Source organism: Phacochoerus africanus, chromosome 2 (assembly GCF_016906955.1).
Source record: "Phacochoerus africanus isolate WHEZ1 chromosome 2, ROS_Pafr_v1, whole genome shotgun sequence".
Classification (NCBI taxonomy): domain Eukaryota; kingdom Metazoa; phylum Chordata; class Mammalia; order Artiodactyla; family Suidae; genus Phacochoerus; species Phacochoerus africanus.
In genome coordinates, this window is record NC_062545.1 from 553,398 (window position 1) to 567,048 (window position 13,651).

At 47.1% G+C, this 13,651-nt stretch overlaps 2 protein-coding genes across 11 annotated transcripts in view; one reads left to right on the forward strand and one right to left on the reverse strand.

Moving 5' to 3' along the window:
• ERMARD (ER membrane associated RNA degradation) overlaps nucleotides 1–3,879 on the reverse strand; it is a 29,574-nt gene extending 25,695 nt beyond the window's left edge. For 3 of the 8 annotated variants that reach the window (XM_047769692.1, XM_047769691.1, XM_047769687.1), the window contains exons 1-2: nucleotides 3,801–3,879; nucleotides 523–691 (exon numbers count right to left, since the gene is read on the reverse strand). In XM_047769692.1, the coding sequence (XP_047625648.1) occupies nucleotides 523–576 (54 nt within the window). In that variant the 5' untranslated portion in view covers nucleotides 577–691; nucleotides 3,801–3,879. Of the gene's footprint in view, nucleotides 1–522; nucleotides 712–3,662 lie in introns of those variants that run through there. The other 5 variants (XM_047769690.1, XM_047769686.1, XM_047769689.1 and 2 more) reach the window with 4 other exon arrangements.
• Nucleotides 3,880–3,907: 28 nt separating this feature from the next.
• DYNLT2 (dynein light chain Tctex-type 2) lies at nucleotides 3,908–13,488 on the forward strand. Of its 3 annotated transcripts, XM_047769695.1 has the most exons (4): nucleotides 3,908–4,077; nucleotides 8,320–8,526; nucleotides 11,234–11,392; nucleotides 13,298–13,488. In XM_047769695.1, the coding sequence occupies exons 1-4, from the start codon at nucleotides 3,970–3,972 to the stop codon at nucleotides 13,406–13,408; spliced, it is 585 nt and encodes a 194-aa protein (XP_047625651.1). In that variant the 5' UTR covers nucleotides 3,908–3,969; the 3' UTR covers nucleotides 13,409–13,488. The 3 variants fall into 3 exon arrangements, 1 of the variants encoding a protein (XP_047625651.1); XR_007133468.1 differs by lacking the exons at nucleotides 8,320–8,526; nucleotides 11,234–11,392; nucleotides 13,298–13,488 and adding an exon at nucleotides 4,683–4,713; XR_007133467.1 differs by lacking the exons at nucleotides 8,320–8,526; nucleotides 11,234–11,392; nucleotides 13,298–13,488 and adding an exon at nucleotides 4,683–4,706 and having other exon boundaries at nucleotides 3,908–4,238.
• The last annotated feature ends 163 nt before the right edge of the window (nucleotides 13,489–13,651 follow it).

A 13,651-nucleotide genomic window follows, 5' to 3' on the forward strand; every position in this document is an offset into this window, starting at 1 on the left:
TTGTCTTTTTTTTTTTTAGGACTGCACCCATGGCATATGGAGGTTCCCAGGCTAGGGTTCAAATCGGAGCCAAAGCTGCCGGCCTGCACCACAGCCACAGCAACGTAGGACCCGATCCGTGTCTGTGACCTACACCACCATCCACAGCAATGCCAGATCCTTAACCCGATGGGCACGTCCGGGGTCAAACCTGCATCCTCACGGACACTGGCCAGAATCATTTCTGCTGAGCCACGACAGGCTCTCCAAGACATTTTTTTTTTATGGCCACATTCGCAGCCCATGGAAGTTCTTGGGCAAGGGACTGAATCCGAGCCACACCTACACCTTACCCTGCAGCTGCAGCAATGCCGGACCCTTCATCCCACTGCGCCTGGCCAGGGATCAAACCCATGCCTCTGCAGGGACCCGAGCAGTTGTGGCTGGATGCTTAACTCACTGTGCCACAGCAGGAATTCCAGTCAAGACACTCTGAAATGGAACTGTACTGACAGATGCTTGGGCTGCAGGGAAAGTACAAACCTGACTCTGTGTAAACCACACAGTCTGTAATTGTCTTCCAACAAACGTCACCATTTTGAGTTACAACACTACAGATGTCGCAACTGTCTCTGACTTCAAACCCAAGTTTACAGATCATATCATACACTGGCGGAGAGAGACACGTGGTAATGGGCTCCTCCGTTAACATCTGAAACATAAGACATGAAACACACTGTTTAGCAGGAAGTGCAAACGGAGGCATGTTAATTATATATTTTAGTCACAAGAAAATTCTGTCTTCAGTACAGAATACACTCAGGTGCCACTGCTAACACACTTCTGGACATCATGAGAACTCTATGATTAAGACGTTGTGATTAAATATTAACTAAAGATTATTTATGCAAATATTTTCAAATAATGTTTAAAGATTTAAAATTATGTTATTAATCATAATTTAAGAGTTTACAGAAGCTCAGGATATTTCATGGTTAGCATATTCCTTTCAGCATTCCTTTACTATCCCAAGGTTATCAAAACAAGCCTTTTTTAATGAGAACTGAGAAACCCCAAAGTCAAGCATAAGGAATTAAAACAGAAGTAAAAGGCACACCTCTGACTCCCTGTAAGCAAACCACACTGCTTTTCCACGAAGGATTAAATAACACCAAATCCTCACCATTTTCCCCACGCGACCTCAAGGTCATCTTATAAACCTGCAAAGAGATCCCGTTCCAGGCGTCAAGCTGACGCGGGGCCTTTACGAGACATGCCCAGTTAAGGGAGGTCTGTGGTCTAACGTCAGGAGGTATGGGCAGCTCCCCAACTTGGAGGCCATGCAGCTGCAGCTCCTCGCCCCTCATCAGTGTCACCCTGTTACTCTGCCCATTCATCACGTCCACAAAAGCTGCTCTTGCCACTCGCAGCCCTGGCTGTCAACCAATCCCTGCAGGCCCTGGTGGCTGAGGTACTGCCCACGAAACTTGTGTGGAATATTCCATGATGCTCTGTGACACCTGCTCCGCCAGGTAGGTGGTTCCCGTTAGGAACGCCCACTGCAAGACAGCAGGAGGAGGGGGCTTGCTTATCCACCTTCCCTTCCTCTGAGCCCCGCCCAGCAGCCTGAGTGCTCCTGCTGCAGCAGCTAAATCCAGTCTGCAACCTTCCCAACGCTTGTAGGCCCAGCTTCGTCACCAAGCTCCCACCAGAGACACAACACCACTTGTCCAGAGCCCCCTCAAAACTCTGCTTCTCAGGCTCACCAGGCCCCTCCACAAGGCTGGGCAACCCAACCTCCTCTTTAGAGACCTGAGTTTCAGCCACGCAGGGACCCTCCTCTAAGCCTCGGAGTTTTACAATTCCAATCACCTCCCTTAGCCCCTCAGTCCTACCAGGAGTGGACTGCTTCCCGCAGCTGCCTTCTCCATGACACTCTCCACGATATTTTCAGAGATCACCTTTTATTCTTTCAGGTAACTAGTTAACAATTTTATTTTATTTTTTTTTGTCTTTTTTTGTTGTTGTTGTTGCTATTTCTTGGGCTGCTCCCTCAGCATCTGGAGGTTCCCAGGCTAGGGGTCGAATCGGAGCTGTAGCCACCAGCCTACGCCAGAGCCACAGCAACGCGGGATCTGAGCCGCATCTGCAACCTACACCACAGCTCACGGCAACGACGGATCATTAACCCACTGAGCGAGGGCAGGGACCGAACCCGCAACCTCATGGTTCCTAGTCGGATTCGTTAACCACTGCACCACGACGGGAACTCCCTAGTTAACAATTTTAAACCTAGTTATCTCTTTAGACTCTTAGTGCAAAGACTAGTGTGGTTTGTCTTCTCTAGACTAATACAGAAACTTTAAAAGGTTATATTCGAATCAAAAGGAGCTCCTTGCTTTTTAAAAAAGCATTCAAGCCCTAAAGGAATGAGCTGGAGTTCTGGAGTGACAGGTGACAGGCAGAAATGATATTTCTGCACAAAAGCCCATTCACTCCACTACTAATGCAGGCCCTGGATACGGCAGCTGAAGTCGTAACAAAGGTCTCTTTTGGCTGCAGACGCCTGAGCAACACAGTTGCTCCTCAGACTCAAACAAACAGGAAGATCCTAGAGCAGGGAGACCAAGTCTCATACAACATGTTCCCCAGAATACAGCACAGACCCTGGTACAGAGTAAATGAAAAACAAGAGTTAATGAATGGCTGACTCCTCCTACCCTGAGGTGGAAGACATCCTCCAAGACTCCAAGAACTTTAGCTTTGGGGGATGGCTGACCCTATCCCTACAACAGACATAGAGTTCTTGGAGCTGGCTTCTAGGTTAACTTTTAAGTCCACACCCTCTCGGACAAGGAAAGGCCCTGCTGCTAGATAAGAAATAAAGTCCAACCTTAAATCAACAATTAAAGGTTGCAATGCTGTCACTCGTGACAATTAAATATATCCTGTGTATTATACTAAGAATGTGCCTGTCCGCCTCTGGAAGCCAGAAGCCCTGCATGTGTGTGCGTGCACACACTTCCCAACACACACACAGGGGATCGGACACTTCCCGGTCCTGCCCAGAGCAGCACAGAGTAGCGCAAATGGCCTGTGCTTGAGAGCTAGAATGCTGTGAATTCTTCCTCAGACTTTCTACTTCTTGCCTTGAAGAAGTTACTTAACATATCTAGGGCTTTTAACTGTAAAATGGTGCAAAATATTATCACCTCCTAAGGCTGCAGTACTCAGAGATGATACTCCAAGAGCCCTAGCACCAGTACTCAAAAAGCAGTAGCTATTGCTAAAACTGACGAGATGCGTTTGACATTTAATTCCCTGAATGAGGAAAGGGAAACCCGTACTGGGAAGCAAACACAGAATCCGAGCTAGAGCCAGTTAATGAGACTCTAGCAATTTAGTCCTGGGATATCAAAGTGGCCCCAAAATGTCAAACATGATTTCAATTTGCAAGGGTGGACCAGAGGCGAGTACTGCTACACGGTACTTCCCACACTGCGTGGCGCAGCCCCAGAGAAAACCTGCTCTAGGGGCGAAGACAGTCGGAACAAGCACTAAGCGCAGCCGCGCGCCACCCGCGCGAACAGCTCGAGGCTGTGGCGGCCGCGCCGCTCGGCCTCCACAGCGCGCACGGCAGCGGCCCGGCTCCCCCACCACGCACTCGCGGCCTTCGGCCTGACCTGCGCCCGCGGAACGGCGCGGGGTCGGGCGGCGCCAGGGAGCAGGCGCCCACCCACGGCAGGGACGGCGCTGGCCGCACGCCGCACCCCGAGGGGCGCGCTCCGCCGCGCTCAGGGGCCTCGGCCCCGCCACCCTACCTCCATGACTTCCGGCTCCCGCCGCGGCGCCGAGGGATGACGCACCGCCGGCTCGCGCCTCCCTTCGGCGCACTTCCGGCCGGGGCGGCGCAGGCGCGAGACTGGCGCTCTCGCGGGAAGCGGCGGAGTCGTTAGGGCGGCCTGACCTCGGTGCGCGCTTGCGGCCGCGATGGAGAAGCGGCGCCGCGGCGGGAGGATGCCCACGTCTCTGGCGCCTCAGCAGCCGCCGGCGACGCCTCGGAAAGAGAGGCGGCCTAGCATGTTCGAGAAGGAGGCAGTGAGTGCGGAGAGGCGGGACGCCCTGCGGGCCTGCGTGTGGCCCCTCCGAGGCCTTGGTTCTCTCCGGGTTTCCGCAGGCGCTTTTTCCAGAAACGGGCTTTTGGTGTGTTTGGTGCTGCCGCACACGCCCTGAGGGAGTGTCGCCAGCCTGAAATGAGTGTACGTGTGCTGGGCTTCAGGCCGGGTTTTGGCATACCCACGCAGAGAATGAGATACTTCGAGGGGTTTGGTTTTGATTTTTTCTGAGGGCCACGCCCGCGGCACAGGCGGCTCGCAGTCTAGGGCTCGAGTCGGAGCTGCAGCAGCGGGATCCGTAACCCACCGAGCGGGGCCGGGGGTGGAACCCGCGGCCTCGAGCTTACAAGTTGGGTTTATTTCTGTTAGGATACAAGGGGAACGCCGAGGTGTTTTGAGTTTTTGAAAACAGCAGGTGTCTCAGTCTTTGAAGAACCTACAAAGGAGAAATTAACTTACTATCTGAAATCAATGGAAAATGTCTTTCAGTTTTATTGGCGGTATAACACCAGGACTTCTCCATGGTCATGGTCTGAAAACCGTTATTTTAATCGATACTCTTTTTTTTTTTTTTTTTTTGCTTTTTAGGGCCACGCCTGCAGCTTATAGAAGTTCCCAGACGTGGGGTGCAGTCAGCTACAGCTGCCGGCCTACACCACAGCCGAAGCAACTTCGGATCCGAGCCGCATCTGCAGCCTACACCACAGCTCCCGCAGCGCCAGATCCTTAACCCACTGATTGAACCCACAACCTCAGGGATACTGGTTGGGTTCCTTCTGCTGAGCTACACCAGGAAACCCTGATACTCCATTTTTTATTGGAACTTTGAGAGAGAGAAGGATTGGTCCAAGGGTGCAAAACTAGTGATAGAGCTGGGACTTCCGGTCCACTCGTCTGCAATGGTACGAATTCATGGAACTCGTAGTCAACAGAATAAAGGAGAGAGAGCAAGCAAAACACTAATTTTTGAAGCTCCCAAAACATTTAAAGTAGCAGAGTTCCCACCCCACATTCCCCCCCCCCCAAATCATGGCAACATTTCAGGTTCTGATGAGTTCTTTGGTGTCTGCCTTGTACAGAGGAGAGAAACTAAAGGAGAAGAAAATGAACAAGTTCACAGAACTAAAAAAAGCACAGCAAGGCTAGAAACCTGAATATGTTGGACCTTAAATTTATGCTCCCAGAAGCTATGTTGTATTGCCTCATGATGAGTAACAGGGCAATCACCTGTAGTGATGAAAGATACTTGTATTTTGAGGCAAAGTTGCCTTTTATAAACTTAACTACCTACTCAAGATCTGAAGTCTTGAAAAATGAGGAAGCCTGGATCGAAAAGGAGGGGACATGTAGATACACTTGCTATATAGGCCAGAATCTAGGAAACGGGCCGGGGACTGAGGCTGTACTTGCTTATGTGATAAGGATGTGATCAGTCGTAACTGTCTTTAAAATCTGGCTTCTAGGAGCTCTTGTGCGTTGCAGCGGGTTAAAGGACCCAGTGTTTTCCCTGCAGGGGCTCAGGTCACTGCTGTGGCTTGGGTTCAGTGTCTAGCCTGGGAACTTCCATATGCCACAGGGGTGACCAAAAAGCCCAAAACTACTTCCACAGGGAGGAAATTTGAAAAGACCAATCATTGGGAAGAAACTGAGAAAGGATTTCACAAATATTCACAAAATGTGCCCGAGGATAATGAGTCCCTAATTAGTCATACTTAACTTTCTGGTATCTGATAAGTGCCATGATACTAAGCACAGGCAGAACTAGGAACACACAGTTTAATCATTATAAATGTCTTTTGACAGGGATCAAACCTGTGCCACAACAGTGGGAACACCAGATCCTTAACCTGCTTAGCCACCAGGGAACGCCAATAAAATACTGTTAATAAAGAGAATACTACATCGGAGGGCCAATATATATGGAAGAAATGGCAGGTGGAGCTTTCGGCGTATTAGAATCTGTTATTTTTTAAGTCAGTGCATACCTTATCCCCAAGGTATTCTTTGCGATTGGGAGTCACTGGTGACACAATAGAGTTATCTTCCACGGGTATATTGTAGGGGAAGAGGGGATGGCCCTTAGCCTAGAGAAGCATTCTGTTAATCAAAAGGGACAGAGGACTTTGCTTTTAGGAGGTGTAGGGAGTCAAGAATACCTCTCTTCCCCAGCTAAAATATAAAGTATTCTGACAGATGATCAGAACAGCAGGTTTACTTCTTTTTTGCTTTTTAGAGCCGCATCCGCGGCATATTGAAGTTCCCAGGCTAGGGGTCGAGTTGGAGCGACAGCTGCTGGCCTCCACCACCACAGCCGCAGCCACACAAGGTCTGAGCTATGTGTTCCACCTACACCACAGCTTATGACAATGCTGGATCCTTCGAGGCCAGAGATCGAACCCAAAACCTCATGGTTCCTAGTCTGACTCGTTTCCGCTGCACCACGATGGGAACTCGGGAATGCTAGGGGGTTTATTTCTGCTTAAGGACGCCTAGCAGCCAGCAGGGAGTAACTCCTACCGGAAGTGGCCGAGTAACACCGTCGTTTCCATCGGCTGGACGAGAGACAAGACGGGACAGTGATCTCGAGGGAGGAGAACCAACAACAGTGCCGCCTGGTGAGGGATTCCAGCTCACACCTTGCGGAGAGGCCTTAGTCAGGAATGAGTGGAGGTTCAGGGTAGGTCAGGGTGGTACGAGTGTAGGACAGTGCTGGGGAGCTGCACAGGTAGCGCCGGGGATCAGCAGGGGATCTTCCTCGAGTCTTTGGCTCAGCGCACCAGTGCAGCTGGTGAGCAAGTTGCTGGTGGCTAGAGAAAGACCTGCCAGAAAGGAGCCCCCAAAAGCCTTGGACTCAAACGAAAATTTTGTATTTTTTTCCTCACAAGTAAGAGTGGAAAACCGTGTAAATCGCTGGGCATTAGTCAGTGCTGAGAAGTGTACTGAGTAACCAGCAACAATGGTATGAAACTGAAAACCAATTACAAGACGAAAACTAAAATTCCCAAATATGTGGAGATTACACAGCATGCTACTGAGCAACCAGTGGATCAATGAAAAAGTCAAAAGAGAAAATACCTTGACAATTGAAAATGGAAATAAATACAGTATAACAAAATTTATGTGGTGCTGGAAAAGCAATTCTAGGAGCCAAGTCCATTGTGATCAATGTCTACTTCAAGAAATAAAAATCTCAATGTAACTTTACACGTCAATGAATGAGAAAGAAGAACAAACAAAAGTCAAGTTAGAAGGAACGAAATGACAAAGATCAGAATGGACATAGTCACTAAAAGGACAGTAGAAAAGAAAAATGGAACTAAGAGCTGATTCTTTAAAAAGAGGAACAAAATTGATGAAACCCTCAGCTAGGCTAAGCAAGACCTGAGACATGACTCAAATAAAATCCGAGGCATTCCCATTGTGGCTTAGGGGGTTACGAACCCAACTAGTATCCATGAGGACTCGGGTTCGATCCCTGGCTTTGCTCCGTGGGTTAAGGATCTGGCATTGCCGTGAGCTGTGGGGTAGCTCGCAAACGTGTCTCGGATCTGGCGTTGTTGTGGCGGGGTGATGTACACACCAAACCAATACACTTTACCTTTTCAACTTCAGACCTACGAATGTGCTACCTAAGTGACTGTATTATTTATCCAAGGGCAAAACAGCAGTTCCCGTCGTGGCGCAGTGGCTAATGAATCCGACTAGGAACCATGAGGTTGCGGGTTCCATCCCTGGCCTTGCTCAGTGGGTTAAGGATCTGGCGTTGCCGTGAGCCGTGGTGTGGGTCGCAGACGTGGCTCGGATCCCGCGTTGCTGTGGCTGTGGCGTAGGCCAGTGGCTACAGCTCCGGTTAGAGCCCTAAATAATTAAAATTATAAGAAAATAAAGGATAATATTTTCAGTGACTTCAGGGTAAGGAACATGAAGGGTTTTCCTTACACATCTGTCTCCTAAACACTCAGTTGCCCTCTCGGAGGCCACTGCTGTATTAGTTCTTTTGCATCTTTTACGGATATTCTAGAAACATGCATTCAAGTCTGCATTTGTGTGTAATTGTGTTTATAAATAAAAGACAGCTATATTCTGTATCGAATTAATAGCTGGGAGTGACTCAGCGAATCTACGTCAATTTCCAAGCTTCGTGTCCACCCTGTCCCAATGCACAAGTGTTCTTGAAACTGGAGTTTCATTTTACAAATAAAAAAAATCTCTCTCTCCCTTTCAGTATGCACAAATTTTAAGAGAAAGACTGAGAGAATCAATTCATGATGTTCAGTATGTAGAGCCTCCATTCGATGATTCCATTGCTGATATTGGTAAAGAATGGAAGAGTGCCCTGGCAAAATTAAAGTTTGCTAATTCATACAGAATGGAGCCATTGAAAAAGTTCCAGGCTCATTCAGTAGAAACGAAAGTGCAGCAGATATTAGAGGTGGGTTGATAGGTATATATGACAGCAATATCTTAGCTATGGGGGGGGCTGATAAACTATATTAAAATTTATGGCAGTTTAGTTACCCTGGTTTTTTGGTAGCATAAATCTCTGAAAATATAAAAAATACTTTGTAGTCATACTCAGTAGTCTTCCTGTTGATGCTAATACTAAAGCTAGAGTAAAGGAAATATTCTTTTGCTATTTCATTTAACTCTTAATTATTCATAAACTATCTCTCAGGCTCCATATTTCTCCCATACTGGAGGAATGAGTTTAAAAAACTGAAAAAAATATATATACACACACACATATGTGTGTGTGTGAAAAACTGGTTCATGACTGCACATAAACACCTTAAGAACAGACAATTCCAATTTATGCATAGGGTTTCTTCTTCATTAAACTAGCAAAATCTAAATTCATTTAAGACAGTTTGAAGCCTAGACACACGTTTTCAAACTAGTCAACAGAGCTGCTTCAGTTTTACAAAATTGACACTGTACTGCTGATATTAATACCAATATTAATTATACTAGTTTTTGTACCTGGAGGCTACGTTGTTCAGATGGAAAGAATTCCCATCACCGTCTTCCCCCATAAAGTACCAAATTTAAAGATGTTTAAAGTGGAAATGATTGGTTGAGGGAACACCTTTTCTGAATCCGCTTTCCCCCTTTGGTCACACGTGCACCTTTGAGCACCAGATCCCAGTACTTTCCTGATGACTAGATTCCCCCTGTGGGACTCTACCCACCCACAGGCTGTTCCACGCTTTAAAGATACCTCCCTCACCTCCATCTTACAAGATGCCTTCCTTTGGAAACAACTGATGTAAGCTAGCTCTTGAGAGGAAAGCGTGTGTTTAAATTATTTTGTACAAGTGATTAATACCCCTTTCACTGTGTCAAAGTTAATTCTTAAGTGAGTTAACCTTTAGTAATTCAGAAGAATATTTAGGAAACCTTTCTCCAACCTCCCTCCACCACCATAGACAGAAATGTATTTCTAAACAAATATTATCAGATAATATTTAGCAACGATATTATGCTCACAGCTTCAGGAAGTAAATTTAACTCAATTACACAATAAAATAATTATTAATTACCTTCTCTGAGCTAAACATTAATAACAAGCATTTTAATGTGAGTATACATTTTGGTGTGTCTCTCAGCACTACCACATAGACGGAGCTCGAGTTTATTGAATATAGTTGAATTTCAAACTGTATTTACATATGATAACCTGAGGAATTGCATGGAGCACAGTGGGGCCTGGAGCAGCTTATGGGCTATGTAGATAGGTGGCCATGGGTCATAAAAAGGCCAGGGATTTTCCTTTGGGTTTAGGGACTACTGAACACAGTTGTAGACACAGAAATAATGTGTACATATGGAGCTTGTAGGTATCTTTCTATTTCAAGTGCTCGTTATTTATTTAAAAAGAGCATATGTAAATAAAGCCTGGGATCTGTTAGGCATATTCAGAAGAGACAATGGATCTTGTTAAGTGTCCAAAAGATTGAGCCGCAGCCAAATGCCTGAGAGAAGTATGCTTCTAGACCAGTTTAGATACAAAACATTCTAAAAGGAACCCAAGCCAAAAAAGGGGGAATTTCTGTGGTTTTCCTTGCCTATAACATTAGCTGGTAGGCATTTATTTGTTATCACTAGAACCCAGAACACTGGTTAGTTTGTCATTGGTTCAAGTCAATGAATCAAAGGCAGGTGCCATCTGCTCACCAGACGGTCCAGGTCTGCTTCTGGTTTGTAGGAAAATGCAGTGCTTTACGGCTCACATCTGTCTTTCTCCAGCTATAAATTAACTTGTTAACAAACCTGATGAGAAATCTTTGAGTTCCTTATTTTCTCCTGGAGGCTGCAGAAAAAAAGCAATCGAACGAGAAGCCATAGGGAAAGGATTGGAGAGCAGTGTCCTTTAATGTGTGGAGACAGGAAGACAGGCACATCATAACGCAAGAGCTCCTGTCGCAGCTCAGCAGTTCACGAACCCGACTAGGGTCCAAGAGGACTCGGGTTCCATCCCTGGCCTCACTCAGTGGGCTAAGGGTCCGGTGTTGCTGTGAGCTGTGGTGTAGACCAGCAGTTGTAGCTCCAGTTCAAACCCTAGCCTGGGAACTTCCATATGCCGTGGGTGTGGCCCTAAAAAGCAAAAAACCCCAAAAGACTAACATAATGCAGGCTCTGGTTCCAAATACCTAAATTTGAAAAGGATTTAAGGTTCTCTACCGAAGAATTCCCAGAAGCTTAGTTTTAAAACTCCTCTTGTGTCTCCCTGTGATTGTTTGGTAGAGTAAATCTAATAAAGGAAAACGTACAGCCTAAGGGCTGGTAATGAAGCACAGTTGAACATAATTTAAAAACCAAGCTTGGGAGTTCTCTTGTGGCACAAGCTTTAAGGAGCCTGAGTTGTCACTGCCGCAGCTTGGGTTGCTGCTGTGACGTGCGTTTGGTCCCTGGCCCGGGAGCTTCCACATGGTGTGGACACGACCAAAAAAAAAAGCAAAGTAAATTTTCTTCAAAACTGTTACTTACATAAATTAGTAAGCATATCATTAATATTATTTGATTAGAAATACGTGTATTTTTCAAAAAGTGACGTGTATTAATTAGACACATTTTGCTTACATTTTTATTTAGTAAATATTTGACTTAAACATTAAACGATTTTCTTAATTTTTTTAAAGGAAAGTCTTAAAGATGTCAAATACGATGATAAAGTCTTCTCTCATTTGTCGCTTGAATTAGCAGACCGCATATTGTCGGCAGTCAAAGAATTCGGGTACCACCGTTATAAGTTCATTATAAAAGTATTATTTATTCAAAAGACGGGCCAGGCCATCAACGTAAGTACCTCCCCGGTCAGCAGGTACCACGTCCAATGGCCAGGTCTCCCTCTGACGGCCTGGCATTTATGCAGTGTCTTGAGGGCACTTCCAGATCCGGAGGTGTCTCTTGACTGAAAGGGCCATTTTATGAACTGTGTTTTCTTTCACTGTGAATTATTTGAAAAATACAAACCTAGAAATGGCAATTTTCCATTAATAATTTGTTCAGTTGTGAGCATATTCTATTCCTTGATCATGCCAGTTTTGACAAAGTCATTTAATCATTCATTATTAGCCCACTTAATTTATTTAGGGCATTAATGAGGTACTGAGAAAAATACAGAAAATTATAAGGCATGGAGCATGATTCCCAAGAAGGTGTTCCTCTAGTCAGGGAAATAAAGCAGCAGAGTTCAGAGCTGAAGAAAATAAAGGGACGTGCGTTGTGCAACATCCCAGGGTCCCGGGGCCAGTTGGCCTAGGTAGGAACCTGGCTCGGACATAGTTCTTTTTCTTCAGTCAAAAAGGGATGATAAAACTTACTTGCCGGGGTTCTCGCGAAGATTTAATGAGATTATCTGTATGAAAGCCCTTAGCATAGTGTCCAGCACAGAGTCCTCAATAAATGGAGGTCGATTATTTACAAATAAGAGAGTAATACCCCTTGGGCTGTGTGCATGTCTAGGGGGCTGAGAGAGGGTGCGTGGAGGCGGCACAGCCTGCAGGGCCCGGTGCGGGAGTGGACTGCACGTGGAAGCCCAGCTCGCGGCCTTGGACGGGCCGAAGGCTGCTGGCCACACGGCGATCAGCCAGACCCCCGAGGGAGCTGCGCCATGCGCTGCGCACACGCCGAAGGGATGAGACACTTCTAGGTGGTGATCAGTGCTGCACGGACAGGGTGGCTTCCTGGAGACAGGGAAGGCCACCTGATGTCTGGACAACAAGACACCAGCTGTGCCAAGCCTGGGGCGAGAGTCCAGGTAGAGAAACGCGGGGCACAGAGCTGCTAAGGCAGAGACCAACTTGCTGTGCTCGACTTGTAACTCAGGTTGTGGCATGTCTAAGTAGTCCCAGCCCAGAATCCAGCCGCTTAAAACGTCGGCTATTTGCTCATCGTTCTGCGAGGCAGCTCGGCCTGGATTAGCTGTCGGGATTGTCTGCTCGTCTTGCCATCCGGAGACTCAGCTGGGCCTGGAGGTCCCAGATGGCCTCGCTCCCGTGTCCCCAGCCCACAGGCGTCCCGCACAGGCTTCCATCCCTGGGGCTCCTCCCAGCACCCCGAGAAGGGGAGAGCACGAGACCCGAGGTCTTTCTGGAAGCTGCGCAGCGTTCCATGCCTTTGCGCAGAGCAGCTCCCAAGGCCAACTCACCTTCACGTGGCGGGAAAACCGACTCAGCCTCTTGACGGGAGACGTCACAAAGCACTTTTGGCCGTCGTGATCCGCCACAGAAAGGTCAGCGTCTGCAGGGCTTTGTAAGTGAAGCCGGGGAGTTAGGCTTTTCTCTAACAGCCTGCTTACGGAATCGATAAACCATTTCTTCCTTTCAAGACAAGGTCCTACCAGACTTGCAGTTGAAAGTCTCTTAAGGATGAGAATAATTCCTTATAATGGACCCAGCAGAGCAGACTATGTGCGGAACGACTAGGCCCCAAGCACCCATACCTCCTGCTGCCATCCCTGGGCCCTCTCTGCTGTGGGAGGTCACTGAGTCAGATACGCGCCGGCTCCAGGACAGACAGGATGGGCCCAGGAGGCATCACTCTTACTTACGTCTCTTCAGGAAAGGGAAAATTGGGCAAATTGCCTTTAAAAGATAACTAAGACAGTGATGCATCTTAAAAAAAACAAACTTGTATAGACTTAAGAATTACATCTTAACCTGCTCAATCTAAAGTTTGTCTTCTAAACATTTCTCTCCTAGATCGCCAGCAGGTGGCTCTGGGACACCGCGTGGGACAGCTGGGTTGCTGCTAAGCATGAGACTGAAACTTATGTGGCACTGGCTTTAGTGTTTGCTCTTTATTGTGAATAGCTTGTTCCATGTACCAAAGAGTGCTTGCTTCTCACCTTTTCAGAAACACATGCTATTATATTATAGAGTTGGAAACATCACAGTAGTCTTAATTCGGTGTATTTTTATCTCCAATTGAATTTTCTTTCCTTTTTGCTTTTGAGGGCTGCGCCAGTGGCATGGGGAAGTTCCCAGGCTAGGGGTCAAATCGGAGCTGTAGCCGCCAGCCTACACCACAGCTACAGTAACACGGGATCTGAGCCA